Raw genomic sequence first — 25,032 nt, 5'->3', positions numbered from 1 at the left:
AACAGCAACATTACAACAAGAATCCAGTTAAAAACTGAAGCAGAAAAACATTCCATTAACTTGTTTTGTTATTAATAAGTTCATCATTTAATTTCAGTGGCTTTTAATGTCACATAAACCTGTTTATTTAGCCATTCTTATATATTTTTCTGTACTTTTGCAACACATTCCAAAGAAGTTGAGCCTGTAATGAGGTAAAGTACATTAAAAATGACCAGTTTGTCCACAAATGTGGGAGAAAAGTAACTTAGAAAAGTCACTTAAATGCATTTAACGCTTCTATATATTGTTTTAATTCTCACTTTTTAAGGAAGACGTTTTATCAGGTGCTTTTAACCGTCTCTGCTTATACGTTTTAGTTTTCGTCTCTTATCTGAGCGATGCTCCATGCAGCACTTTGCTGGTTTTAAATGTGCTTTATAGACACATTTGAGTTGAATTGGGATCCTTCAACATGTTGAGGAGACTGACTTCCAGGTCAGTGGTGCCCAAACTTTTGGGAACTTCATGTGTGAGGGAAGACGTCCTTTTTTATCTATAAAGCTGAATAAATGTCACTTTATTATCAGATTATCAGCTCCATTAAATGCTGGATTTTAAGCTGAAACACAAAGACCAAAGTCCACATTCCCTCAGTAAGAGGCATGTTTACCATGAGGGGAAACTTCATCCCAGCGCAGGTTTTAGGTCCACGCTGACAGGCTGAGGGTTCATATGAGTCCCGAAGGAGAAACAGTTGCCTCCACCGCCGATCAGGAGCAGCTCCGGTTCTTCTGGGTCCACCAGCTCAGAGCAGAACGAGTGGAGCATGAGAGGCCAGGGCACCGAGGTCTGTGGATGTAAATTTTATGTCTCAGGACTGGCAGACCCTCCGATCCACATTCATTTGTATCACCCAGACACGCTAAGTGTTTTAAACCATTTACCTCTTAATTAACACTCAGACTAGATAATTGTTTTAACCTCCTGTTTCTTAATTATCATCAAGACTTTATCCTGCCCCCCCTGGAGGTGTGGTTACACACCTAAGCCCCCTCTTCAGGTATAAATATTATATATATTCCTTTTGTTTGTATCTTTTCATACCATTGCCACTGAATGGTGTGGACTGAGGTTCTATATTTCATTGCTCATCAGAGGTATTAGGAAGGAAGCGATTGAAAACTTCCATGACATGGACACAGAGTCAGATTCAGATGGTCTGTTGGATCGTTTATGACTGACCGTGTCCAGGCTGAACTCCACGCTGCTGCACGTCGGGATGTTGATCACAACAACTCCTGGCACGCCATCCGAGTGCGTCCAAACTCCGCCCACCACAACCAGCTTCTCACCAACCACATGGGCGCAGTGAGAGTACCTGAAACAGGGCCACAGTCAGGTCAGCTCACACTCCAAACCGCCTCTTTCACACACTGCGGCTCTCAGAAACAGCTGACCTGGGAACAGGAGGCGGCCGCACGTCTATTCTCCCCCAACAGAAGCCTCCTTCGGTCGGCTTCAGCACCACCGTGTCGCCCAGAGGCTGCCCGCCTCCGCTCAGCCCTCCAAACACCAGAGCACCTCCCTGATACGAACACGCTGAGTGGGAGTGACGAGCCACCGGAGCGGCGCCCTCTACAGGAATCTGTGAGTAATGCAGCCACACAGAGCGCTTCAGGCCAGCTGAATCCTCTTTTACAAAGTTTGGTGTCCCACCACAGCAGAGTTAATAACTCTTTCTTCCTCAAATGACATAATAAAAACCCTCTCATGGCTTTAAATTAGCTCTGTTACGGCTCAACACCATTTTCCTGGTTCGTTTCGGTCAGTAAACGGACCGTCCTCTCACCCCTTACCCTGCAGATTCTTCTCTGGCCCCTGATGTACGTCCCCATCATGTAACTCACCTGACTCTGAACTCACTTTCATTTAAAGCTTGTTATAAAGGTGAGAAATGTGAAGTGAGGCTGGTATAATGATACTCCTACACTTCACAGCTTCATGTGGGCTCAGGTCTATTTTCTACATTGCCTGATTAGTATAAGGCTAAATAAACCATGAAACACATATAATGAGCAGGCCAGACATTATATATAGTTACAAATATAGTTTAAGTCAAATATTTCACCCAACTAACACAGTTTGTGTCCAAATTTAATACCAATCTAGGTTTATTATTTCATTTTTATGAGGTTTTTGTGAGACAAAGCAAACCTTCATCCAGAGCTGCTGGTCCAAACTCAGGAAGCAGCCGTCACCCAGAGCCGGTTCTGATTGGTTCTTTCCACCAAACACAAACAGGAAGTCTCTGCCTGAAAGTGATGAGAGAGGGAAAGAGAGGAAAGAAACAAGCAAAAGAAAGGGTGAAAAAGAAGAAACAGAGAGGATGAAGGGAAAAAAGAAATGTCGGATAAAGAAAGAGTGAGAAAGAGAAAGGAAAAGTTGAAGATAGGAAGATGAGAACGATATGAAGAGCAAATGATTTGAAAAAAGGAAAAATGCTACAAAAACAGTAGAATAAAGACTGAAAATAATGAAGGAAAGATAAAAAATAATAAGAAAATAAGGAAAAAAAGAGAAAACAAGAAGGTAAAGACGGTAAAAAAGGTAGAAGTGAAAGAAAAAGAAAGAAAACAGAAAAAAGTTAAAGAAAAAGAAAGAAAACAGAAAAAAGTGAAAGAAAAAGAAAGAAAGGAGGAAAGTGGACTTTAAAGAAAGCCTGAAGGAGAGAAAGAAAGAGTTGAAGAAAGCTAAATGGAGAGAATGAAAGAATAAAGCGGGAAGGCTTCACCTCTGTGACGGACCACGGACGCCGTGTGCCTCCATCTTGGCGGCGGCGGATCGCCCGTACAGACCATCTGCTCCACTCGAACCTTCGCCGCTCCTCGACCCTCCGAGCCCGGAGCAGCCGGCGAGCCGCAGGGGTCAAAGGTCACTCTGAAAAGGCCTGGGGTCGGGCTGAGTGGAGAGGAGCGACCTCCGTAGATAACCACACCCCCTTCAGGGAGAGCGGTAACAGAGTGGTGGAGCCGCACGCCTGCGAGCAACGAAGGACACATTTCAAGCTGCTTCCGGATCAAACAAAGCGATCGGCTTTAGTTTTCTGTCTAAACGCAGCGAACAGAAGAAACCGTCTGACCCAGATCCACTGACGGCTCCACGCCGATGGACCTCCAGCCCTCCTGGACCCTGACGAGGGCTCTGGCCTCGGCGCCCCGGCCCCCTCTGCTGGAGCCTCCGGTTAGCAGCACCTGGTCCGGCGTCACCCGGGTGGACGCCATCCCCAGCCCCTCCAAACACACGGAAACGGCCCGAACACTCAGAGCTGCGGCGCTCCGGCGTGGGCCGCAGGTCGGCTCTGGAGACACAGCAAAACAGGCTCAGCTGCAACACAAAGTCAGAAAGATTTGAGGCAGTTTGAAGCAGAATCCGGTTTTCTACCTGCAGCGGGAGCCAGCAAAGCCTGTTCCAGCAAAGCGCCGCGGGAAGCCGTGAGGATGAAGTAGTGGGAACACTTCAGGTGCCACTCCTGATAGAAGACAGACGCATCAGAATCATTCTGCTCACAGTTACCAGCAGAAGGTTTGAGCCTGCGAAGGATGCAACAACCTCATGTTCATCAAACGGCTCCAGGCTCTCCACTCTGGCTCTTTCCTCCTCAGGGACCAGCCCCTCGTAGAAGTCATTCATATCCAGACACACACACTGCTCCCAGCCCTGAGGACGAACACACAGCTCATTCAGCGCTGGACTGTTAGTAAAAGGCCAGTTTCCTCTGAGGGACTCAGAGCACTGATCTGTGAGCTGTGGTCTGAGAGAGAAAAATCAAGACTGGGATTAATTCTTGGAGAAGTTCACAGCTGAGTGTGAAGGAAAGTCAGCTCTTCTTCAACTGAAGACATGGTTCTCTGGAGAAATGGATCTCTGGATCTTGTTCTCAGTGATGGAGAGTTGGAGTCAGAGATGGACAGGAAAGAAGCCTGATGTTAACCTCGTCCACTTCTCTGGGCTCGGAGGCGTCTGGGATGGACCGTCACACGGTGGAAACGTGTGCTGTGGTCAGACCCATCAGTATTCCACATCTTTGTTGGAAGAAATGGAGCAAAGAGCAAAAGCAGCATCCAGCCTGCTGTCAGCAGCCAGTCCCTGCAGCCAGGCTCTGTGATGGTATGGGGTTGGATCAGGGGGCAAAGCTCATTTCCACTTCTGTGACGGCAGCATTAATGCAGAAAAGTTCACTGAGATTTTACAGCAACATATGCTGCCTTCAAGGCCACATCTTTTCCTGGGACGTCCCAGCATTGTTCAAGCAGACCATGGAAAACCACATTCTGCCACAGTCCAAAGGCCTGGCTGAGGAAGAAGAGGTACGGGTGCTGGACCGGCTGCCTGCAGTCCTGACCTGTCCCCAGCAGAGAAACAACCACCCCCCCGCACTGCTGCCTGCAGTCCTGACCTTTAACATTAAGATTACTTTACTGTCCTGTTCACACGAATGTTAACATGAAACTTCTCCTCCACATGTGACCCGTCCAGGTCGACACCTGTTGAACACACATGCACAGGGTCACATGCACAGGGTCACACTCTGATGCAGACAGATGCCATCCCTCCAGCTGTCAATTCAGTGGGGAGAGTGGGAATGGAACCACCAACCTTCCGGTTATTGGACGACCCACTGTAACTGAGCCAGGGTCACCCCAAAGGATTGACCCCGATGTGATTTGAACACACAACCTTCTGATCTGGGGTCAGACTGCTGTGGGAGGCCTAAAAGAGCATCGTCACGAACAGGATTCGAACCTGTGCAGGGAAACCCCATTGGATTTCGAGTCCAACGCCTTAACCTCTCGGCCACCGTGACTCATCCCTATTACAGAATGATGGACAACAACCACCCCCCCCCCCGCACTGCTGCACACCTTAAGACCTGTTTAAGGAAGAATGGGACAAAATAACAGCTGGAACTCTGCATCACCTGGTTTCCTCAGAGTCAGAACGGCTTTAAGTGTTGGCAGAAGGAAACAAAGTGGGAAAAGATTCACTGAGTTTATGGGATGTTGCAGGTCTGAGGTGTAGAAATAATGTTTGTTCACAGATGAAATGAAGCTGATGAGATAAAACGTGAAATATATTGTGTTCAAACTGACTGTAAAACATTAAAGTCAAAGTAAATGTAAGAATCACACCATCCCATCTGATGTGTGGCTGTAAAAAGTGCAGCAGGTGAGAATAAAACCAGGAAGTTCGTCTATAAAATGTGTTTTATTTCGTTTTCTCTTCTATTCTGGTCAATTAAGACCAAACAGAGACATAGGTTAGTGAAATAGACTGAGAAAAGGAGTTAATGCATGATGACTGGCTGTAAAAAGTGCAGCAGGTGAGAATAAAACCAGGAAGTTCGTCTATAAAATGTGTTTTATTTCATTTTCTCTTCTATTCTGGTCAATCAAGACCAAACAGAGACATAAGTTAGTGAAATAGACTGAGAAAAGGAGTTAATGCATGATGACTGGCTGTAAAAAGTGCAGCAGGTGAGAATTTTTTAAGTGTTTAAGTGTTGGCAGAAGGAATGAGAAGGCTGTGTTTCCTTTTTAACCACATCAGAAAAAGGAAAGAAACACTTTTATCATCTATACTATTTGGTTAAAAGAGTGTTTATATGTTATGTTTAAGTATTTAGCAGACGCTTTTATCCAAAGCCACTTACAGGTAGGGTAAGGGGGTCTTGCCTAAGGACCCCTACTGGAGGTAATACCTTTGATGCAGGGGATTTGAACCCAGATTTACACGTTTACACAGTTTATTACACATGAGGAGTAAGAGTAAGCAGTTAACTCTGTGTGGTGAGCTCATATACTGGCCTTCTCCAGGAACCTGAGTCTCTGTGCAGAGGTGTCCGGGTACAGTTGCAGGGCATGCAAGGTTGAATTCAGCTTCAGAAAATGCTCCTGCATGATGCGACCGAAAGGATCGTGCGGGTGGATCTGCTCATACATCACGAACAGAGACTGTGGCAGGAGCTTCGCTGCCCAGCTGATCACAGCATCAGACCTGGAGGACACACAAGAAAACTGCTTTAAACACTCACAGCAGGGTTGTGTGGGTCTACGGGATCCTGATTAATTCACTGCATCTTCATTTCAAATAGGTCGCGATGTGGGAAGTTTGACTGGATAGTTTAGTGGTATAATTGCCACCGTTTGTGTGGAAGATCTGGGTTCAAATCCCCTCCATGAAAGGTACTGTCTGCAGTAGGGGTCCTTGGGCAAGACCCCCTTACCCTATCTGCCTAATTGTAAGTTGGATAAAAGCGTCTGCTAAATGCAGAAACATAAACATATTAAATGTACATGTAAAAAAAGGAAAAATGCTACAAAAACAGTAGAATAAAGACTGAAAATAATGAAGGAAATATAAAAATAATAAGAAAATAAGGAAAAAAAAAAAGGTAAAGACGGTAAAAAAGGTAGAAGTGAAAGAAAAAGAAAGAAAACAGAAAAAAGTGAAAGTAAAGAAAGAAAGAAAGGAGGAAAGTGGACATGAAAGAAAGCCTGAAGGAGAGAAAGAAAGAGTTGAAAAAACCGAAAAGGATTGTAGGGACAGATCCTCTCATTCTCCTTCAGACACAGCAAAACAGTAGAAAAAAAGAAACTAAGAGCTTGTTTACAACCACCTGTGCGACTAAAAGTCAGAGAAGAATCACCGAAAATGGACGTTATCAAGAAGAACTGCTCCAGGATCTGTTGTTTAAGTGCAGTTCAAAGGCCACCTGGACCAAAAGAACCAATCAGAACGAAGGAACTCTTCCAGACTCATCTAAACAGATCATAAAATACTCCATGGGGCACCTGAGTTTCACTTGGATGTGAAGACTGTTTCCAGACATCTCGTTCAATCACTGTTGTTTTTGTAGCTTAGCAACAACTCAGCTGATGATGTCACACACATAACGCAGAACATGTTCTCAGTCACATGTCCACGACTACACCGTCTTCCTGATAGTCCTGTTGTGTCCTCAGCAGGAGTCCAAAGCTCGTCCATTTTATCCACCGGAGAGCTCACATTTCCCCTGATGATTAAAGGAAGAAATGGTTTCAACTTCCTCCTCCTTTTCCTCCATTTTGTTCCAGCTCTGCGTCCACAACGTCTCCTCTTTAACTCATCTTGATTTGGGGTCTTATTCAAGGCATCACTTGGGCTTTGGAAAGCTCAGCTCGCTGCTCCGACAGGCTGACAACCTTCCCGTTGCCATGGTTACGCATCATAACCAGCACAGAAACATGTTTCAGAAATGTGTGTTTTCACAGAAAAAAGCTCAAAGTAGTTGCAAAGAAATGAAATCTACTCTCTTTTATGTAAAGCTCAGCTCGCTGCTCCGACAGGCTGACAACCTCCCCGTTGCCGTGGTTACGCATCATAACAGATGTTGAAAAGCTACCAGAGTTACCAGCAGAAGTGCTTCCAGCAGCTCAGCATCCAAACCAGCACAGAAACATGTTTCAGAAATCTGTTTTCACAGAAAAAATTAAATCTCAAATTAAATCTACTCTCTTTTATGTAAACCTCAGAGAGTTTTCTGAATAAAGAGATCGTGTGGAAGCTATGTGGAGAAGCTGAACCCTGTCTGTGTGCATGTTATCTGAGGCCTAGCTCACAGTTTCCAGATGAATGGTGCGAGCTGTACCGTTGTGTTTCCATGTAGGTGAGCACCACTTCAGAGAGGATTAGGGTGGGGGCAGTCCAGTCCAGCCCAGCTGCACCCAGAGCATCCTCCACCTGGGACTCCTCTCTAACATCCAGCCCTAACAGGCGATACTGACTGCTGGAGATGCAAACAGGGCCTGGAGACACGCAGCAGATCAGAAAATCCAACAGTATTCATGTGAATAAATGCATTTTTCTGAGCTACACAGAAGAACCAACATGGCACACCTGCAGGAGGGGGTGAACAGGAGTCTAACATCCCCATCAGCGTTATATTGGAGCCAATCAGAGCAGCTTTACGCCGCGTGACATCAGGAAAATCCAGCTCAAACACAACAGCCCTGTCCAGAGCTCCGTCTGCATGCAGGCGAAAGTACAGAGAGTCGAATCCTGCACCCAAAGACAGAATCTGCAACATGGAAGGGACAGAAAATTACCCAGAATGACAGAAAGAAGAAGCATTAATCCATACAAAGCAGTGCTGGACAATGTGTTGTTAACCTGCCTGTCTTTTAGGGCATTTCTGAGTGATGTGAAGGAATCTCCTCACACAGTGGTCCACAGCTCTCCAGCGCACATAATAACCCCTAAAACATGCAGAGAAACAGTTGTTATCTTTAAAACTGTCCTGTGCACAGTCAGTGAAGTGATGATGAAGTGATGCTCCAGCTGTGAGAGGATTCAGAAGCCCACTGACCTGTTGATGAGTGGCGCTCTTCTGGCCACTTTGCACACAAAGTGTTGGAGGAAGGCGTCCCTGAAGTAGCCCCGCGATGCAGCCGACACTTTGCTCACCACACTGCTGTCGTTAGTACCCTGAACCTGTCGAGGAATGAAGAAGAACCAAAGTAACAGTGTAAGCGTGAGAGGATTTCTTATGATCCAACACATCCTCTTAGCATTTAGTTTCATCAACATCCAACTTTTATCTAACAGATGCGACCTGTTTTTAAGTTTAAAAAAATCACACTACTTTCTCTACTGATAGGAAATATGAGTTAAACTGTATATTAACAGACTATATGACAACATATCAGATTGTATTATGCTACCAGTTATATATTTTTAGATAGAAGCGGAATAATTTAAAACGTTTTTGCACTTAAATAACTTTAAATGGGTTTAAAATAAAACATTCCCCCTGGTAAATGTGGTAAAGCAGAATAGGAAAGTCAAATATAGTAGAAATAGTCTTCTGCTCCTTGTGTTTTTGTTGCAGAAGCTAAACTTACCGCCGTGTCGCTGCTCTTCTTCTGCTTCTTTTTGTTTGTCGTTGGCATAATGTCAGTGGTTCGTCATATCACTCTGCAGGAAAACTCCTCCACAGGTTGTACAATCTCTTAAATAAGTGTTTCCATTAGAGTTTCTGGTTTTCCAGGCAGTCCACTGTTCAAAATAATTCAAACATCCTTCAAGTGGTTAAACACTTCCGGGTCCTTTCCCTGATGCTATTGGGCGCCCCCTGCTGGCTGGAGGAGTCAACGCCTGAATTAAAACATGCCATTCAAAACTTCATTTAAAAAGGCTCGTTTTTAGCTCAACACGGTTTTAAATAAATTGTATTATCAGATTGGTTTTTACTGCCATTGACTGGCCTTACTTTCCACCCCCAGTTTCATTTAAAAAAAAGGATATAATCTTAAGTAGTCCTGTTTTTGATACATAACATAACGGGAACCTTTGTGCAAAATTCTTCTGATATTTACCTGTGCTTTCTATTCCTTCTATTCCTTTCTATTCCTTTACCAAGATTTTGAGAGAAAAATAATCATATTCTATTGAACATTTGACGAAGGTTTCTCAAAGCTTAAAGTTTATAAGGAATATAATAACATACCCTTTCTCTGAACCTTCACATAATGTTCACTGGAGATTAGACATATGTTTTTTTCCCCTGGGGAACCTTTGGGAGGGATCTCAGGAGCTTTTTATGAACCTCCAAAGAACATTACACAGATTTGAGTGATGGTTTTCAGGATGTGCCCCAATAAAACCTTTGTGGAAGGTTTCCTTTCAGTTGTGTCAAGGTTCTAAAGGAATAATAACTTTCCAGGAACGTCCATGGAACGTTTTCCAGGGCTTACCAAAAGCATTTAGGAAGAACACTCCCAAGAGGTTGTCTCAAAGGTTTTAAATGTGTAATAACCTACTGGAAACCTTCACTGAATGTCCATCCATCCATTTTCTGGGGCCTCTCCCAGCTGTCATTAGGCAGGAGGCTGGGACCACTGGGCCACACAGGGCCAAACAACCATCCACACTTACACTCACTCCTAGGGTCAATTTTAGAGTCACCAATTAACCTAACTTGCATGTTTTTGGACAGTGGGAGGAAGCCGGAGTACCCGGAGACATGCAAACTCCACACAGAAACAAAATGTTCTCTTCTGGTAAATTATTAAATCGTTAAAAGAATAATAAAACACAGGATGAACCTTTTGAAAACATTCACTGAAGAATATCCCATGATCGTTAATCAGACCTTGTCTAAAGGTTTCATCAGCACACCATCGGGTGTGTTCTTTTATTGTTTGTTAATGATTTAATAAACCAACAGGAACCTTTGACGAATGCTGAAGGTTACCTGCGTGTTTGATTCTAATTATTTCTCTTTGTATTCAGTATTTTCAGATGTATTTTGTAATATATGCCCATGCTTGTGTTATGTGCACGACAGAGTCAGCGTTTTCTCGCCGGGAATGTGCAAACTGATTGAATCATGGTCAATAAAACAAAAGGAGAATGCGATTGTTGTTTTGCCCTTTTCTCAGCGTTGACAATGCGACACTCAGTGCGCATGCGCGTCTTTACAGGAAGCGTTATTCTCTCCTACCAGCTGATAGCTAAATTGTCAACAGTGAAGCCTGTGGTACCTGCGCCGCTGAAACGGCAGAATAAACGGTAAATATAGGCTTGTTTTGGTCTCATTTTGAACATGTTGTCCGGCTGAACGGACTGGGTCGGCGTGCTGAGCTGGGCGTCGAACTATTGAGCTCAGATTCGGGTCGTTTCGTCCGAACCGAGCGGCGTCCCGTTAGCACACAACGCAAGATAAGCGCTAATGATGTGATAAGGTTCACCGCTGAGGGTTGGGTGGTGTTTCAGACGGTTCCTGTGCTGCAGTAATGAAGCCGGGGACTGATGGAGGGTGCGCGTCGTGCCGGTGAGGTGGGAGACGGGAATTAGAGGCGCAGCATCCCGCAAACTCCACTTTGGCAGCCGGAATGGGCCGTTATTTCCCCACATTCATGGCCGGGACGCGTCGGAAAGCGAGGCGGTTACTCTGGCTGCATGTCAGGTGTCCACCCTCCGTGTAAAATCCAATCTGTCGACTTCATGGATGCTCTGAATCAGACCTCTGTTGACTGAGTTAACATGGGAACACAGGGGACTTTCACAGTTAATGGATGACTAAGTAACAGATCAATTTTCTCTGAATATCCCCCATTCCTCCATGAGAAACTATAATCTTTAACTAAAGATACACTACGAGACCCATTCTAATAAAACTCTCATCTTTGGATCTTTTTTTGGATGCAGTGGAAGAGAAAGAACTAAAGAAATCTGTGTATAAGGCAAAGGAAATTGAAGGTTTCACATTTTTAAAGATAGCTTAAAGCTGAATTTGTTATGTCATGTTGAGAAATGTTCCCAGAACCTGTACCACTCAGTTTGGAAGCTTCTTCTATTATCTCGCCTTGTATTTCATGCAAAGTGTCCAAATGAAGCCGCTTTAGCTCTGAAACTGGAATAATTTGTAATTGATTAAGGTGTCAGTTACATCTTGTTGCTGTTTTTTCAATTAATAGCATGAATTAGACACATTTTAACCTTAAGATTGACCGTATTCACAGATAAAAGAAGACAACTCTTTGTTTCTGGACTGAAATTCAGATGATTTGCAGCAGAATCATCCGTCTTTGTCAGTCCCAGTCGACGGCCACCCTTTTCTTTTTATGAATTTAATTAGTATTTTACAATCATCTTCCTCCCTCTTTCTGCTCATCTTCAGCTTTCCCTGCTGGGAGATGAAGACATGAAAGGATCTTCAGATTATAAACTTCACAGTGGAAGCACCAAGTTATTAAGAAGAATAAAAAACTAAGCATTAATGTGACATTTAGACGGAAGGTTGCTGCCTCATATTAAACAGACTCTGAGCTGCACCACTTTACAGAAAATAAAGCTTAAAATGTGTTCATTCACTCATCAAACAGTCGATCCAACTATCTGACAGAGCACTTGTGTCCAGATCGTGTCACGATAAACTCTGTTTAGCATAAATGTAGTAGAGCATTAAGTGTTTTGCTGAGTCAGAGCTTCTCCATCTGCAGTTCATGCAGCCAAAAAAATCATCAGGACCTCAGAAGGTCTTAAAGTTAGGTCGATACAGATCAACAACAGCACATGACATATTACATGGTGTCGTTATTTATTGAACAAAAACTGAGACTAAAGGTTATAAGGCCATTTCCAAACTATCTGGAGTCCATCATTCTACAGAGAGAAAGATTATTCACAAGTGGAAAACATTCAGGACAGCTGTCAATCTTCCCAGGAGTGGACGTCCCAGCAAGTTCACCCCAAGGTGAAGAAGCCCAGAGCTACATCTCAGACTCTCCAGGCCTCAGTTAGCATGCTAAAGGTTAAAGGTCACCCCAAGGTGAAAAAGCCCAGAGCTACATCTCAGACTCTACAGGCCTCAGTTAGCATGTTAAAGGTTAAAGGTCATGACAGGACAGTTAGAAAAAGACTGAACAAGGATGGCTTGTTTGGAAGGGCTGCAGGAGAAAGCCTCTTCTCTCTAAAAAGAACATGGCAGCACAGCTTAGGTTTGCAAAGCTGCATCTGAACAAAGCTCAAGACTTCTGGAACAATGTCCTTTGGACAGACCAGAGCAAAGTGGAGATGTTTGGTCCTAATGCACAGCAGCACGTTTGGAGGAAACCAAACACAGCATATCAGCACAAACACCTCATACCAGCTGTCAAGCACGGTGGTGGAGGGCTGATGATCTGGGCTGGTTCTGCAGCCACAGGACCTGGGCACCTTGCAGTCATTGAGTCCACCATGAACTCCTCTGGATACCAAAGTATTCTAGAGTCAGATGTGAGGCCATCTGTCCCACAGCTAAAGCTGGGCTGAAACTGGCTCATCAACAGGACAAAGATCCCAAACACAGCAGCAGATCTACAGCAGAATGTGGGAAAAAGAGAAGAATCAAGGTGTTGCAATGGTCCAGTCAGAGTCCAGACCTCAGCCTGACTGAAATGCTGTGGTGGGACCTTAAGAGAGCTGTGCAGAAACCAATGCTGCAAACCTCAATGAGCTGAAGCAGCGCTGGACAGAAGAGGGCCGAGATTCCTCCAGAACCATGAGAGAGACTGATAACGTCCCACAGGAAACCATCACTGCAGCTCACTGCTGCTGAAGCTGCTGGATCAGGGGTTCACTTAGTTTTACACTCACTGCTGAAGCTGCTGGATCAGGGGTTCACTTAGTTTTACACTCACTGCTGCTGAAGCTGCTGGATCAGGGGTTCACTTAGTTTTACTCTCACTGCTGCTGAAGCTGCTGGATCAGGGGTTCACTTAGTTTTACACTCACTGCTGCTGAAGCTGCTGCTGCAAGCTGCTGGATCAGGGGTTCACTTAGTTTTACTCTCACTGCTGCTGAAGCTGCTGGATCAGGGGTTCACTTAGTTTTACACTCACTGCTGCTGAAGCTGCTGGATCTGTTTGGGACTTTTTGGTTTTTACTTTGGAAAAGAAAAAGAAAGAAAAAGAAAAGAAAATCTTTCCTGAAAAAAAGCTTTTCTTTGTCTTTGGCACCTCAACAAAACCTTTCCGTTCTCCACAGAAACCAAAGAAGAAGAGGTGAAGACATCGTCGGCGAGACCCGACCACGGTCTGTTTGGGAGGCAACGTGAGAGACTGATACCCAGGGAGGAAGCCCAGCCCCCTGCTGCCCCCTCACAGGTCGGTATGAGCTCCAGAGGGAGCGACGGCCGCTCCAACGGCACGCTACCACAGACCAAGATCTGCCAGTTCAAGCTGGTGCTGCTGGGGGACATGGCTGTGGGCAAGTCCAGCCTGGTGCTGCGCTTCGTCAAGGGACAGTTCGATGAGTTCCAGGAGACGACCATCGGAGGTGAGGCGCCGCCATGCTGATCAGGAGCTGCTGGTCGGCTCTGAGAAAGCCTGATGACCTGTGATTTTCTCCTGTGTGTGTCCAGCTGCCTTCCTGGCTCAGTCGGTGTGTCTGGATGATACCACGGTGAAGTTTGAGATCTGGGACACTGCAGGACAGGAGCGATACCACAGCCTGGCTCCCATGTACTACCGTGGAGCTCAGGCTGCCATCGTTGTCTTTGACATCACCAAGCCGGTACGTGGAGACGCTAACCGCTAACCGCTAACACAAAAAGGTGTTTGATTATCCCTGCTGCTGACACTCAGGGATAATTCAGCTCAGTTACTGTTTAATAAGTGAAATTCTCAGTTTATTTAGAGTCAATAAAAGGTTTTATGTTTCAGGACATAATAAAAGTCACCTGGTTCTCACCAGGTTTCAAAATGAGGTAAATAAAACCTCACATGGCTGGAATTAAGATTAGTATCCGAGGATAAATGCTTACCTCTGAACTCTGCAGGAGACCTTTGAGAGAGCCAAGGCCTGGGTGAAGGAGCTGCAGAGACAGGCCAGCCCCAACATCGTTATCGCACTGGCTGGAAACAAGGCTGACCTGGCTGAGAAGAGGCTGGTGGAGTACGAGGTAACGCACCGCTGCTCGTCTGATCCAAGTCACAAACGATTGGACGTGACATTTTCTGTGTGTTAGGAATGAATCACTAGCTCTGGCAGAGGGGATGCTGTGGAAAGGCTGGGTTTCGGTGCTGGGGGAGTTCCTGTAAAGCTGTGGCTGACAGATGAAGAAGAAACCCAGCTCAAGTTTTTACAATAAATCAGCCAATCATGTGGCAGCAGTGCAGCTCATGCACTCCTGCAGGTGCAGGTCAGGGGCTCGGTGACTTTCTGTTTCTGTATTTATCAGACGATTTTATCCAAAGCGACTTACAAATGAAGATATAACAGCTTTATAAAAAGCTAACAATAAGCTACATAGAAGGAACCCAGGAGTCCGACTCTGTCAGAGGGGACAGAGTAGAGATAGGGTGCAGGCATAGAAGGAAGTGCAGAAAGACTTTATTATTCACGTTTTAGCTGTTATTTGGTTAATTTAAGTGCAGATGTTGTCATAAAGGCGCATCATCAACCACATCATTGTGAAATGTTGGTTGACAAATCCATTTTTAGACAAAATGTGACCTTTTCTTGTAGAATTTTGGCTAATTTTCGGGTCCTACTTGCACCGAGGATTTTCTTTTGGGTGCCAGGATTCTCAATATTGACCTTAAAGTCAGAGTAAAACTGAAATAACTGCAGAAAAATGTGTTATGAACTATTCGGTCAAGCATAGAGTTTCTGTTTCTGTATTTATCAGACGCTTTTATCCAAAGCGACTTACAAATCAAGATATAACAGCTAAATAAAAAGCTAACAATAAGCTACATAGAAGGAACCCAGGAGTCCGACTCTGTCAGAGGGGACAGAGTAGAGATAGGGTGCAGGCATAGAAGGAAGTGCAGAAAGATAAAGTGCAGAGATAGAGGGGGGAGGGAAGTACAAGGTAAGTGCTGGGATAGGAGACTTTGCCGGCTCTGACTGCTGGTTTTATAGTTTCTGAGGCTGCTGAACTTTCAGGTAGAAGAATACAAACCGTCCCCTGAGCTGCAGTTTTGTGGATGGAAACGACCTCCTTCCTGAAGCAGCCTGGACTCACAACACAAGCTAGTGCCTGTTTTTTTGTGTGAACGTTAAGCATCAAGCTGTAAAAACGTGAATTAGTCATCATATTCACCTCAAACCAACAATTCAAGCTAGTTCAGAGTACAGGCAACATGTCTGGATGATGATAATGAATGATTTCTGCTTCATTTCGGGGCTTTATTACCAGACTTTATTATAGCTTCACTGTTCCACTCTTAGTAACAAAAACTGTGTGTTCGTGGTCGTGATCGGAGGCTTCGCTGCGTTTGGAAATAGAAGTAAAGACAGAAAAGTAGAGGGGATACGCTCATGCACGCCACATTCCCAGCAGGAAACTGGCCTCAGGCTCCCCGAAACTGGAGCATAGCTGGGCCGGTGAATGGGATTCTGCCGAGGCTGCAGAAAGCTGCAGCTGGAGGTGCCTGAAGGACACAACTCTCCCCACAGATCAAAGGTCTGTAGCTGGAGTTGTGTTGGCAACGACCGGCTGTGGAAACAGATCTGAAGCGGCATGAGAAACATCTCCCTCCCTGACACAGTGTGCTGAATCACTGGGAAAAAATGTCTACGTGTTCCAAGTGAGGCAGTTGTCCACCGGCGTGCCAGAGAGCCGGCTGTGTAAGAGCAAAGGAGGCCGTCGTCACGGCGATGTTAACATTCACCACATTTAATCGGATTAACGGTGCGATTGGAATAAAAACACCGGAACCAGATCCAAGCCCGCAGAACAAACTCCTGCAAAAAACACTGATTAGCATCTCTGATTTGTTAAGAAAGGCGTTTTTATAACACATCGGCTCTAAATCTTCCTTCCAGATGCTACAATCTACAATTGATGGCACGATTTGACGTTTACAGACTGACATTTGGTGCGTTTTCAGGTTTATTTGTGCACTTCTGCTCTTATCGAGGCGTCTCCATGTGAAGATATTCCTGCAGACTGCTAATAATCCTTGGATTGTACGTTTGAATGAGGTGACGGGACTTTGTCTTCCTGCTGCATTTACTAGGACACTTACAGCCACTTCCTGTGTCAGATGGCTTGTTATTAACAGACACAGTTTGCTTGGTTTAGAACTGGAACGTCAAAAGCTGAGTAATAATTTTTGCGATTTAGACACAGTGTGGGAGTTTATTCTGCTGTAAAACCAACAGGAAAATGTCTTATTGTTTATCTGTAGATGGAATAAAGATGTTTTTGGGGGGGTCAGGTGACACATAAAGTGTCCTAAAGGTGAAAACAGGAAAGCTTTCTCTGTTGGACACCATGACCTCCATTCCAGTTTCTTCTTCAGGTGATTGTGTGTCAGTTACCCTGTAGCTGTGTTACATTCAGTCAGTTCTGCTGGAAAATCCTGAATATAAACCGTATCTGTGAGGCTTGTTCTTCTGTCAGTGACCTCTCTGTAGAGTAGAAACACTTCTTTTATGATTGTTTTTAATGACTGACTCCATCTTTGTGTGCTGTGTGGTGCAGGAAGCCCAGACATACGCTGAAGACACCGGCCTGCTGTTTATGGAGACATCTGCCAAGACGGCCATGAATGTGAACGAGCTCTTCCTGGCTATTGGTGAGATTTTACATTTATCACTTTTAGCTTATTCTCAGATTCTGAGCCACCCCTCATTTCTTCAGGAATAGTTCTCCAGGCTTCTTGAAGGACATCCCAAAGCTCTTCTTTGGATGTGGGCTGCCTTTTGTTCCGTTCTCTGTCAGATGATCCCACACTGCTTCAATAATGTTGAGGTCCGGGCTCTGGGGAGGATTCATCCCTCCATAAGACCTGTTGCCACTGATTTTCAGTCCACTTCTTGTGTCATTTGGCACAGCTCAGCCTTTTCTCCCTGTTTCCCTTCCTTAAGAACGGCTTCTTGACAGCCACCCTTCCATGGAGACCATTTCTGATGAGGCTTGGGCCAACAGTAGATGGATCAGCTGAAGGTCCAGATGCATCTCTCAGGTCCTGTCAGGTCACAGCTGGATTTTTTCCTCTTTCTTAAGGACATCACTTTCAGATCCTGTTCATCTGCTGTAGATAGTTTTTTAGGCCTGACTCTTCTTCTTTTGTCCTCCACTTGTCCAGTTTCCTCAAATGTTTTAAGGACACACTGCACACCATGCTGAGATATGCCAAGTTTTCAGCTAATAGCTCTTTGGGAATCACCTTGTTGCTGCAGAAATCCTATTTTCTGTCTGTCAAACTGTGTTTTCTTTGCTGTTTTTCATAGATGCAGCTAAAGAAATGGGAACAAATGATGTGTCTTTGTGACAAAGTGCCTAAAGATCCAGTTTAAAATGGCTTCTTTGCTAAGTTGTCTGTTCTGTGTCGACACAACACTGGTTCATCCCTTGAGTTAGGAGCCTTTTTTCTGCCTGAATGGTTCAAAGGTCAGAGTTAAGCGGCTGAACAAAGAAAAATTCCTCTGAAAATGTTCAGGTACAAGGACTGAACTAACAAATAACTATGAAAGACCTTCAGAAAGCCTGGAGAACTGTTCCTTAAGGCCACTTTAAGAGATTCCAAAAACGCTGGGCTGCTTGGAAGCGAAATATAAAGACATGAGGGGTGGCTGTGGATGTAAAGTGGAGTTTGTTGGAAGTATTTAGGTCTGAAACATCTTTTCTTCTGTTACAGCAAAAAAGATGCCAAAAACAGACACCCAGAACCCAACACATGCAGCGCGGCATCGGGGCGTCAACCTCCAGGACCCGGATGCTCACTCGACCCGAGCCTGCTGCGGCGGGAACTAGACCTCCACAACCCCCCCCCCGCCTTCCACCATCCACACCAACACAGTCCCTCAATCATCTCGTCTCCTTGAACCAGTTTAAAGCGGTGAGCCCGATGTGGGGAAGCCACGGCGTCCACCCACCCCGTTCCCTGCATCCATCGTCCCGTCCCAGCAGACAGAGATCCAAAGGAGAGATGAAGGCGGTGGACAGAGGCGCGACTGACTGCTTTTGGAAATGACAAAGACTGAGAGCGAGGAGGAAAATAAAGAACGAGGAAGACAGCGGCGAGCCTGTTGTAGTATTTAGCACTAATTGTGAGATTTCAGTTTCGCTCCCAGACCTGTTGCAGTGAGAAAAAGGCACAAACTGAACAGCACACGCTGGCGAATGGACAGAAGGGGCTGGAGCCGCTCACAGGCTGCTTCCTCCTTCTCATCATAGCTTGCTACTGCTCGCTTTGCCTCGTCCTGAATCGATCAAACCACGCTGTGAATAACGCCACATGTTGCACCCCTGGAATGACCCGTAACCCTTCTGTGATGCTCGATGTTTCCAGGACAGAAAAAAACCCACGTGTCAGTTTGTTCGTGTATATTTAGTCCAGTGTTTAGACTTCTGGCTGCGATGCTCCGAGGCCTCCGGGTAGAAATATTTAAACTCAGCAGATTTATCGACTCACTTCGTCTTTGTGTTCCTCAGAAATGAATCGGGTCCAGCAGACTCGTTTGTCCTCATGAATGAGTGCTGATGGGACAGAAGGCGAGTTGTACGACAGCAGCGTAGAATTAACATTATTTAACAAGCAGGAAACAGTTAGCTTGGCTTTATAAAACGTCTGTGATGGGGAACCCAAAGAAGAATCCTGCCTTTAGCATCTGAGTCGATGGCTTCATTCTGTCCCCAGATTACAGGCCCTGTAGGAGCATATCTGCCAATCCCTCATCCCTGATCCTAGAAGGTTTTCTGGATTCATGAGTCCTCCCACCATGCTGGAAGCTGGCCGAGGAGAATGGCTAAAGAATGGATGAAAACACAAAAACAGAAGTGCCTACTCCCAGTTTTCTGTTTTCCATCTTCGGGGCTTTGTTTCAGCGTGTGCTTCGTAGACAAAAAGCAGGAAAACTGCCCCCCCCCCCACATTGGCTTGTACCATAAACCAACAGCTTGGCACTGGCCTCATCATTGGGCTGCACCGTGTTTTATGGATGTAAAGAGATCTGTCGAATACACTGTTATATGTTCTGTGTTGTCTTAATTTTACTGGAAGTGTTTGAGGATTTCAGCAGAGCACACTTCGATCGCTCAAAGGACTCTAATCAACGTTATAAATCTGTTTGATTTGAATAAGTGTTCGTGTCCAGAGGAATCTTTTGTTCTGCTTTATTCTCGGCATCAAAACCATGTATTAAAAAAAGAAAAGAAAAGAGAATTCAGATCATTTTCCAATTAGTGTACGAGTGAAAGCTGAAAATACACGACCTGAACGGCTCATTATGTTCAATAAACTCAATAACAAGTTCATTCTACAGTCGCTATGTTTACATGCAGTTGTTTAAATGAAATACTGTCTCTGTCTGAGTGTTGGAGCACAGACCAGGAACCGATTTACTGACCGAAATCTGTCCTGGTGGAGATACGCCGCCTTTCAGCTCGTTGGCTCCTGTCTGGCCGACCGGGACCGAAACAACCGAAGCTTTTTTAACTGTTTGAACACATAAGATGCTCACTTTTCCCTGTGGCTACCTCTGGGTCAATAGGCGCATTCCCACTGTGGGAACCTTCTGCAGTTCCTAGAACCTTCTCAGGAATAGGGACGTTTTTTTCGTGCATTCAGACATTCAGGAACCTGGGACCGCGGCCCTCGGTTCAGCAACCAGGGACCGCGGCCCTCGGTTCAGGAACTAAAGAGCGGCCCTCGGTTCAGGAACTAAAGACCGCGGCCCTCGGTTCAGGAACTAAAGACCGCGGCCCTCGGTTCAGGAACTAAAGACCGCGGCCCTCGGTTCAGGAACTATTTTAGCTCCTTCAGGCTCTTTTCTGGGCTCCACAGGAACATGACGTAGGTGTTTGGTGGCTGTAGCTCCGCCCCTTATCTGAAATGTTTCCTCATACGACACGGACCCAACCGGCGCCTGTTTAATAAGTTAAACTTCGTCTCCTTTCTCTGCGGCGCTCTGCTCTCCTTCTTTCCTCCATGAAAGGAAGAAGTATCGCCCGCTGCTGGATTCTCCGTCTCCTGACTCTCGCTGTGAGCTCTTCCAGCCTCCATCTTAGACGCCTGATGTAATCGTCCATGATTAATATCACCGCCATGCAGACCATGAACACGGTGGCCTCCTCCTCTCCATGTTAGCTTCTTGGTGCTGTTGTTTCCTTCTCTCCTTACTTTTCCCGGGTTCTGTTCTGTTGCTGAGTGGCGCTAAAGTAACACGTCTGTCGCAGACGGCGGCGTCACATCAGTCCCTGTCGAGGCCCCCGACTCATGTGAATGCAAAATGAAACAATTCCTCTGGAGAAGGACAGGTCTGAGAACTGAACTAAACTAAACGTGTGAACATCCAACCACAACTCGCTTTATCATCAGCGTGTGATTGGAGCTTCTTCAGAGGAAGCATTATTACATTTTGGGGAGAATCGCTTGTATTTCTTGTTCGTTTGTTAGCAGGAAATATTTAAATATTTGAGGATGGATGTGAATGACCGGACTTTGGAGGGTTTGACCTCTGGTGCCGATCCAGAGCCAGGATTTCATGTGAAAGCTTTTCAAAAGAGAGCCGCTTTTCTTAGTAGAATCGTGTCGTTACGTCATTTAAAAACAAAAAAAAAAGGATATTTTCATCTTTTTGCCCCCTTTAATCATTGCTATTAAACTTGAAATTACAAAAAATAACCCAAATCTGTTTTCTAAAATTTTCTTCGACTGATTAAAATATATAAAAATGACATTTAACAAAGAATGGTCGTAGCTGTGGCCCTTGGTTGTGCAGACATTTCTCTGCCTAAAACAGCTTTTGGGAGCAGCTGCATTCAAGTCGGCCAGCAATCGATAAATAAATGAAAAGTTTTACTCGGGACTATAAAGCGGCGGAGAAGTGTCCCTCTGAGCCTTCATCCTGACCCCTCACAGTCCTCGTCTTCGGCCGCTGTGTAGATGACCTGGTTCCTGCGTTTGATTCTGGGGGTGGGGCCTCTGCTGCCGGCGCCCTCGTTGCTGCTGCGTTTCAGGATGCGTGCGGCTGCGGGATCGTCCTCGCCACACTGTCCTTCCTCTGCGGCGTCGGACTGAGCGAGGTGGGAGGGTAGGGTAGGTCTTGGGGTAGAGTGGCAGGGAGGCGGCAGGTTCATTCGGTGCGGCAGATGAGCGGGTGAGACGTTCACTTTGGGCTCCGGCAGAACCATTCCGCTCGGCGTGTGGATTTCAGCGTCTTCGGCCTTCTGCGCTGCTATTGGCTCGCCTTCCTCCACCTCCTCCCACTCATCCTCTAGCGTGATCTCATCTGGGTTGAAAGAACTGGACAATCCCGACGTATCGGTGTGGCACTCGCTGGGCTCGTCTGCACTTCCCACGCTTCCATCTTCGCCGTCGTCCTCCTCGCCGCCGGCGCCGCTCTGCAGCCGGCGCAGCTCGTCCCTGCCCTGCCCAGCCTGGGCGTAGATGTCTGCGAGGCCCAACTTGGCGCAGAGCTCAGTCGTTTGAGGGTTGGTGCTGTAGCTCGGCGTGGAGCGTGGCTGGGGATTGTTGGGGTCGTAGGACGCTACCGTCCGGCTGAAGTTGTCTGGAATGTTGAGCTCGCCGCTGAGGTCCTCCACCACCTGCATCATGGCTGCCTCTGAAGCGCTGAAGTCCCACCTGACGGTTACAGACAGGCCACGTTAAAACTGTTTCTGTTTCAGTTCATCGTGTGGAATCAGATTCACAACAAGCTTTTAAAACCATTCAAGTTAAGCTTCTAAAGGACATTTGTGCTCAAATTTCCCTTTTATGTCATTAATATTCAGTATTTTTCTGAAAATGTTCCTCATATTAACTCCACATTTTAAACAGGTCACAAGAAATCACATCTTTAAATTAGTTATTTACAGTTTAAAACTGATTAAGCTCTTAATACTTCTCATTCTCAGCCAACAGAATCAGGTTTTTAACCTTCTTAATAGAAAAATAAGCCATCATTGGCTGAGGATTTCTTCTTTAAACCTGCAGAGTTACACCTAAAGAGAAACCGGGTCAGATATTCTGACGATGGAAGGAACTGATCCTGACTTTTTGCTTGGGGGGGGGGCACTCATGAAGGGGAAGAAAAGTTAGCACAAGCTAAGTGGAGCGGCTGCTTGTTGTGTGTCGCTCCCGTGTGAAAATGGCAGGTCTAACAAGTTCTGTTTAAGTTCTGTTGACCAGAAACCCTGCGTGCCCACAGGTTCTGTTGAAGGTTTGTGTTGACAGAGATTACACAAGCCCTGAATATCTGTGTACCGTTCATGCAAGCCGTTGTTCTCCGGGGGATTCCAGGGATGAGGGCTGGTCCTCTGCAGACTGCTGGTGGCCTTCAGAATAGCGAGCCACTCTGGATCGTACTCCAGGCTCTCAGATGAACTGGGTCTGTCTGGAACATCCACAATCTGAAACACACGAGGATAATTAACGGTTAAACCGTACCCCAGAGTTCAGACTGAGGTTTGTGCACGTTTTCCCTCACCTGCAGGAACTCTCTGTAGGGCAGACATTTATCCAGAGACAGGAACTTGGTAACACGCGGGGCAGCGTTACCTTTAGGCTGAAGACAGGAGAACTCAGTATTAGGTCAGAAATATGTGGAATTCAGGCTTTTAAACACAATAAAATAAAAGGAACCAGCAGCTAACGCTCAAGCTAGCAGCTGTGCAGCCGTCGCTCTCACCGGATGCTGCATCATGGCAGCGAACTTCACATGAAGATGAGCAGAGAACCAGTAGCTGGGCTGGAGGTGAGCCAGGAGCTCCTCTGCAGGAGGACTTCCCAGAGTGTTCGACTCCACTTCCTGACGCAGAAACTTCTTCTTGCGCAACAATTCCATGGTGTTTCCGTAGTAATAGATCCCACGAGGCCAGTCGTGGCTCATGAAAATGTCCATAGGCATCTGGATCTTTGAGGAAACAACACTTTATCGATCAACTCAATGCGGTGTATCAGCAATATGTGGAAGCAGAGTGAAAAAAGAGCTGATATTCACCTGTTTTAGTCTAAAAACCTCGATGTTTCTGATGTGGTAAACGCTTCGAAGGGTTTCGGGGTTGTATGGAGGGAATTCATGGTGACCTTGAAGAACACTCTTAGTGAGCACGAGTGTAACTTTCAATGTTAAAAAACAATTAAAAAACAGAAAAAAATACCCTTTCTGTAGTCGTGTGATTTAAAGATTCCAGATAAGCCTCCGATTCTAATCCCTTTGTAGCGAACAACGCCAGCATAACCTGGAGACATACAGTAAAGTCAAGTGTGTGGTGCGGCAGACAGGTGGGTTGGCTCAGGTGCAATCTGCTGGTTCTCACCAAGATAATAAATGTTGGGTGCCACCCAGCCTCCATACGGCAGCTCCTGCATGTGGTTGGAAGCCTCGTGGTTCCCTCCGATGAAGATGGTCAAAACTGGAGCCTTCTTCTCTCCAGAGTAGTATCTGCAACACAGACAGTAATGTCAAAGTTTGACATGCTCTGATATTCTTGAACATTGAACAAAGAACAACAAGGAACTGACTTGTAAAAGGTCTGCATCATCCTGTACTTGGCTGGCACCGCCATGCACTTCATGTCCCCCTCATTTCGGACCGCCTGGAAGTCTCCACAGCAGAGCAGCAGGTCCACTTTAACCCCCTGCTTCTTCTCCAGATAGTCGATCGTCTCGTAGATCTTGTCCAGCTCCCCATGGCAACAGCCTTCAACTGCGATCTTCATGCTGCACAAACAGGCGATCTGCAAATTTGGAAAAAGAAAATCACAACAGTTAAGCTTCAATACGATGAGAAAGACTAAACATTTGGAACAAAATCCATCCAAATGACCAAACTGAACATGTATGTAATGTGTGAGTTTTCTGATGTTTTAAAAAATAACTTTAAGTCCAACTAATTTAGATAAATATCCAGTTTGAGTCCTACTCAGTAGGTTTAACATGTAAATGTCTACAGCTGGAACATGAGAGAAGAAGGCAAAGGACGTTAATTGATCAAAATACTAGTAAAAACACGTTTTTTTGTTTAATCTGTTGGTATTTATGTTAGACTATCGAGTTTCGGTTTCACAAAAAGATGCCCTGAATAAACAAAAGCCTTAATTTTACTGAGTAGCTCACCTGGACACCACCTCCGTTTGTCTAATGTTGTAATCAGAGCCAATATTTTACCTGCTGCTATTTGGCGAACAAAGCCTTTGTAATAATACTGCAACCAATCTTACTTTGTACGCGTAATATCATGCAAGCACGGTTTACAAGCAAAAGAAGAGTGATAGTTAATGATACACAACATGCGACAGCTAGCTAGGCAGCGCAGTTAAACAGCCGTTAAGACGAATTGAACAGACAGCAAACAGTGGGGCAAAATTAACCAACGCATTCAGTACTTACCGGGAATCAATGTTTAACTAAAAAGTTTATTTGTCCTAGTTTATTATCCATAAAGTTTCAAATTTGTTCGAAAAAACATGTTTATGTTACACGTCTAGCAAACGATAGAACGAATTTTCCCACCTCGTTTCTGCTACTGACAACGCATGCGCAGTACTACGGCAAGCTGTTTTTGATAACC

At 45.5% G+C, this 25,032-nt stretch overlaps 3 protein-coding genes and 1 non-coding gene across 4 annotated transcripts; 1 reads left to right on the top strand and 3 right to left on the bottom strand.

The window, feature by feature from the left end:
* Window positions 1–120: 120 nt before the first annotated feature.
* On the bottom strand, window positions 121–9,119 carry lcmt2 (leucine carboxyl methyltransferase 2). Its single transcript, XM_072397573.1, has 14 exons — window positions 8,922–9,119; window positions 8,387–8,511; window positions 8,195–8,276; window positions 7,918–8,098; window positions 7,670–7,826; window positions 5,847–6,036; window positions 3,592–3,699; window positions 3,424–3,511; window positions 3,122–3,340; window positions 2,774–3,019; window positions 2,197–2,294; window positions 1,440–1,627; window positions 1,225–1,360; window positions 121–831 (listed from the first exon to the last, which is right to left on the bottom strand). Exons 1-14 carry the CDS (start codon window positions 8,967–8,969, stop codon window positions 667–669), a joined length of 2,031 nt encoding a protein of 676 aa, XP_072253674.1. The 5' UTR covers window positions 8,970–9,119; the 3' UTR covers window positions 121–666.
* Window positions 4,765–4,846, bottom strand: trnas-cga (transfer RNA serine (anticodon CGA)). Its single transcript has one exon. It is a non-coding gene; the product is annotated as a tRNA-Ser (tRNA).
* A 1,376-nt stretch (window positions 9,120–10,495) lies between the features above and the next one.
* Window positions 10,496–19,772, top strand: rab5b (RAB5B, member RAS oncogene family). The gene is made up of 6 exons (XM_072397505.1): window positions 10,496–10,590; window positions 13,549–13,839; window positions 13,925–14,076; window positions 14,342–14,464; window positions 16,997–17,090; window positions 18,156–19,772. The coding sequence occupies exons 2-6, from the start codon at window positions 13,674–13,676 to the stop codon at window positions 18,269–18,271; spliced, it is 651 nt and encodes a 216-aa protein (XP_072253606.1). The 5' UTR covers window positions 10,496–10,590; window positions 13,549–13,673; the 3' UTR covers window positions 18,272–19,772.
* Window positions 19,773–21,079: 1,307 nt separating this feature from the next.
* On the bottom strand, window positions 21,080–24,987 carry dbr1 (debranching RNA lariats 1). Its single transcript, XM_072397504.1, has 9 exons — window positions 24,852–24,987; window positions 23,985–24,199; window positions 23,780–23,904; window positions 23,621–23,701; window positions 23,461–23,546; window positions 23,149–23,373; window positions 22,948–23,025; window positions 22,725–22,870; window positions 21,080–22,103 (listed from the first exon to the last, which is right to left on the bottom strand). Exons 2-9 carry the CDS (start codon window positions 24,179–24,181, stop codon window positions 21,362–21,364), a joined length of 1,680 nt encoding a protein of 559 aa, XP_072253605.1. The 5' UTR covers window positions 24,182–24,199; window positions 24,852–24,987; the 3' UTR covers window positions 21,080–21,361.
* Between the last annotated feature and the right edge of the window lie 45 nt (window positions 24,988–25,032).

Source organism: Leuresthes tenuis, unplaced genomic scaffold (assembly GCF_036924035.1).
Source record: "Leuresthes tenuis unplaced genomic scaffold, fLeuTen1.0.hap1 SCAF_12, whole genome shotgun sequence".
NCBI classification, from domain to species: Eukaryota; Metazoa; Chordata; class Actinopteri; order Atheriniformes; family Atherinopsidae; genus Leuresthes; species Leuresthes tenuis.
Note: the sequence above shows the minus strand (reverse complement) of the source record. Positions and strands in the feature narration are given on the sequence as shown.

Bases quoted from the DNA above. Each gene is read 5' to 3' on its own strand.
- rab5b (XM_072397505.1), top strand. From the start codon at position 13,674: ATGAGCTCCAGAGGGAGCGACGGCCGCTCCAACGGCACGCTACCACAG. The intron at 13,840-13,924 runs GTGAGGCGCCGC...GTGTGTGTCCAG, and splicing joins CCAGGAGACGACCATCGGAG to CTGCCTTCCTGGCTCAGTCG. The intron at 14,465-16,996 runs GTAACGCACCGC...TGTGTGGTGCAG, and splicing joins AGAGGCTGGTGGAGTACGAG to GAAGCCCAGACATACGCTGA.
- lcmt2 (XM_072397573.1), bottom strand. From the start codon at position 8,969: ATGCCAACGACAAACAAAAAGAAGCAGAAGAAGAGCAGCGACACGGCG. The intron at 8,099-8,194 runs GCAGGTTAACAA...TCCATGTTGCAG, and splicing joins AGAAATGCCCTAAAAGACAG to ATTCTGTCTTTGGGTGCAGG. The intron at 2,295-2,773 runs GTGAAGCCTTCC...CATCACTTTCAG, and splicing joins GTCCGTGGTCCGTCACAGAG to GCAGAGACTTCCTGTTTGTG.
- dbr1 (XM_072397504.1), bottom strand. From the start codon at position 24,181: ATGAAGATCGCAGTTGAAGGCTGTTGCCATGGGGAGCTGGACAAGATC. The intron at 23,374-23,460 runs GTGAATATCAGC...GTTTCCTCAAAG, and splicing joins AGGTTTTTAGACTAAAACAG to ATCCAGATGCCTATGGACAT. The intron at 22,871-22,947 runs GTGAGGGAAAAC...CGTGTGTTTCAG, and splicing joins CCTACAGAGAGTTCCTGCAG to ATTGTGGATGTTCCAGACAG.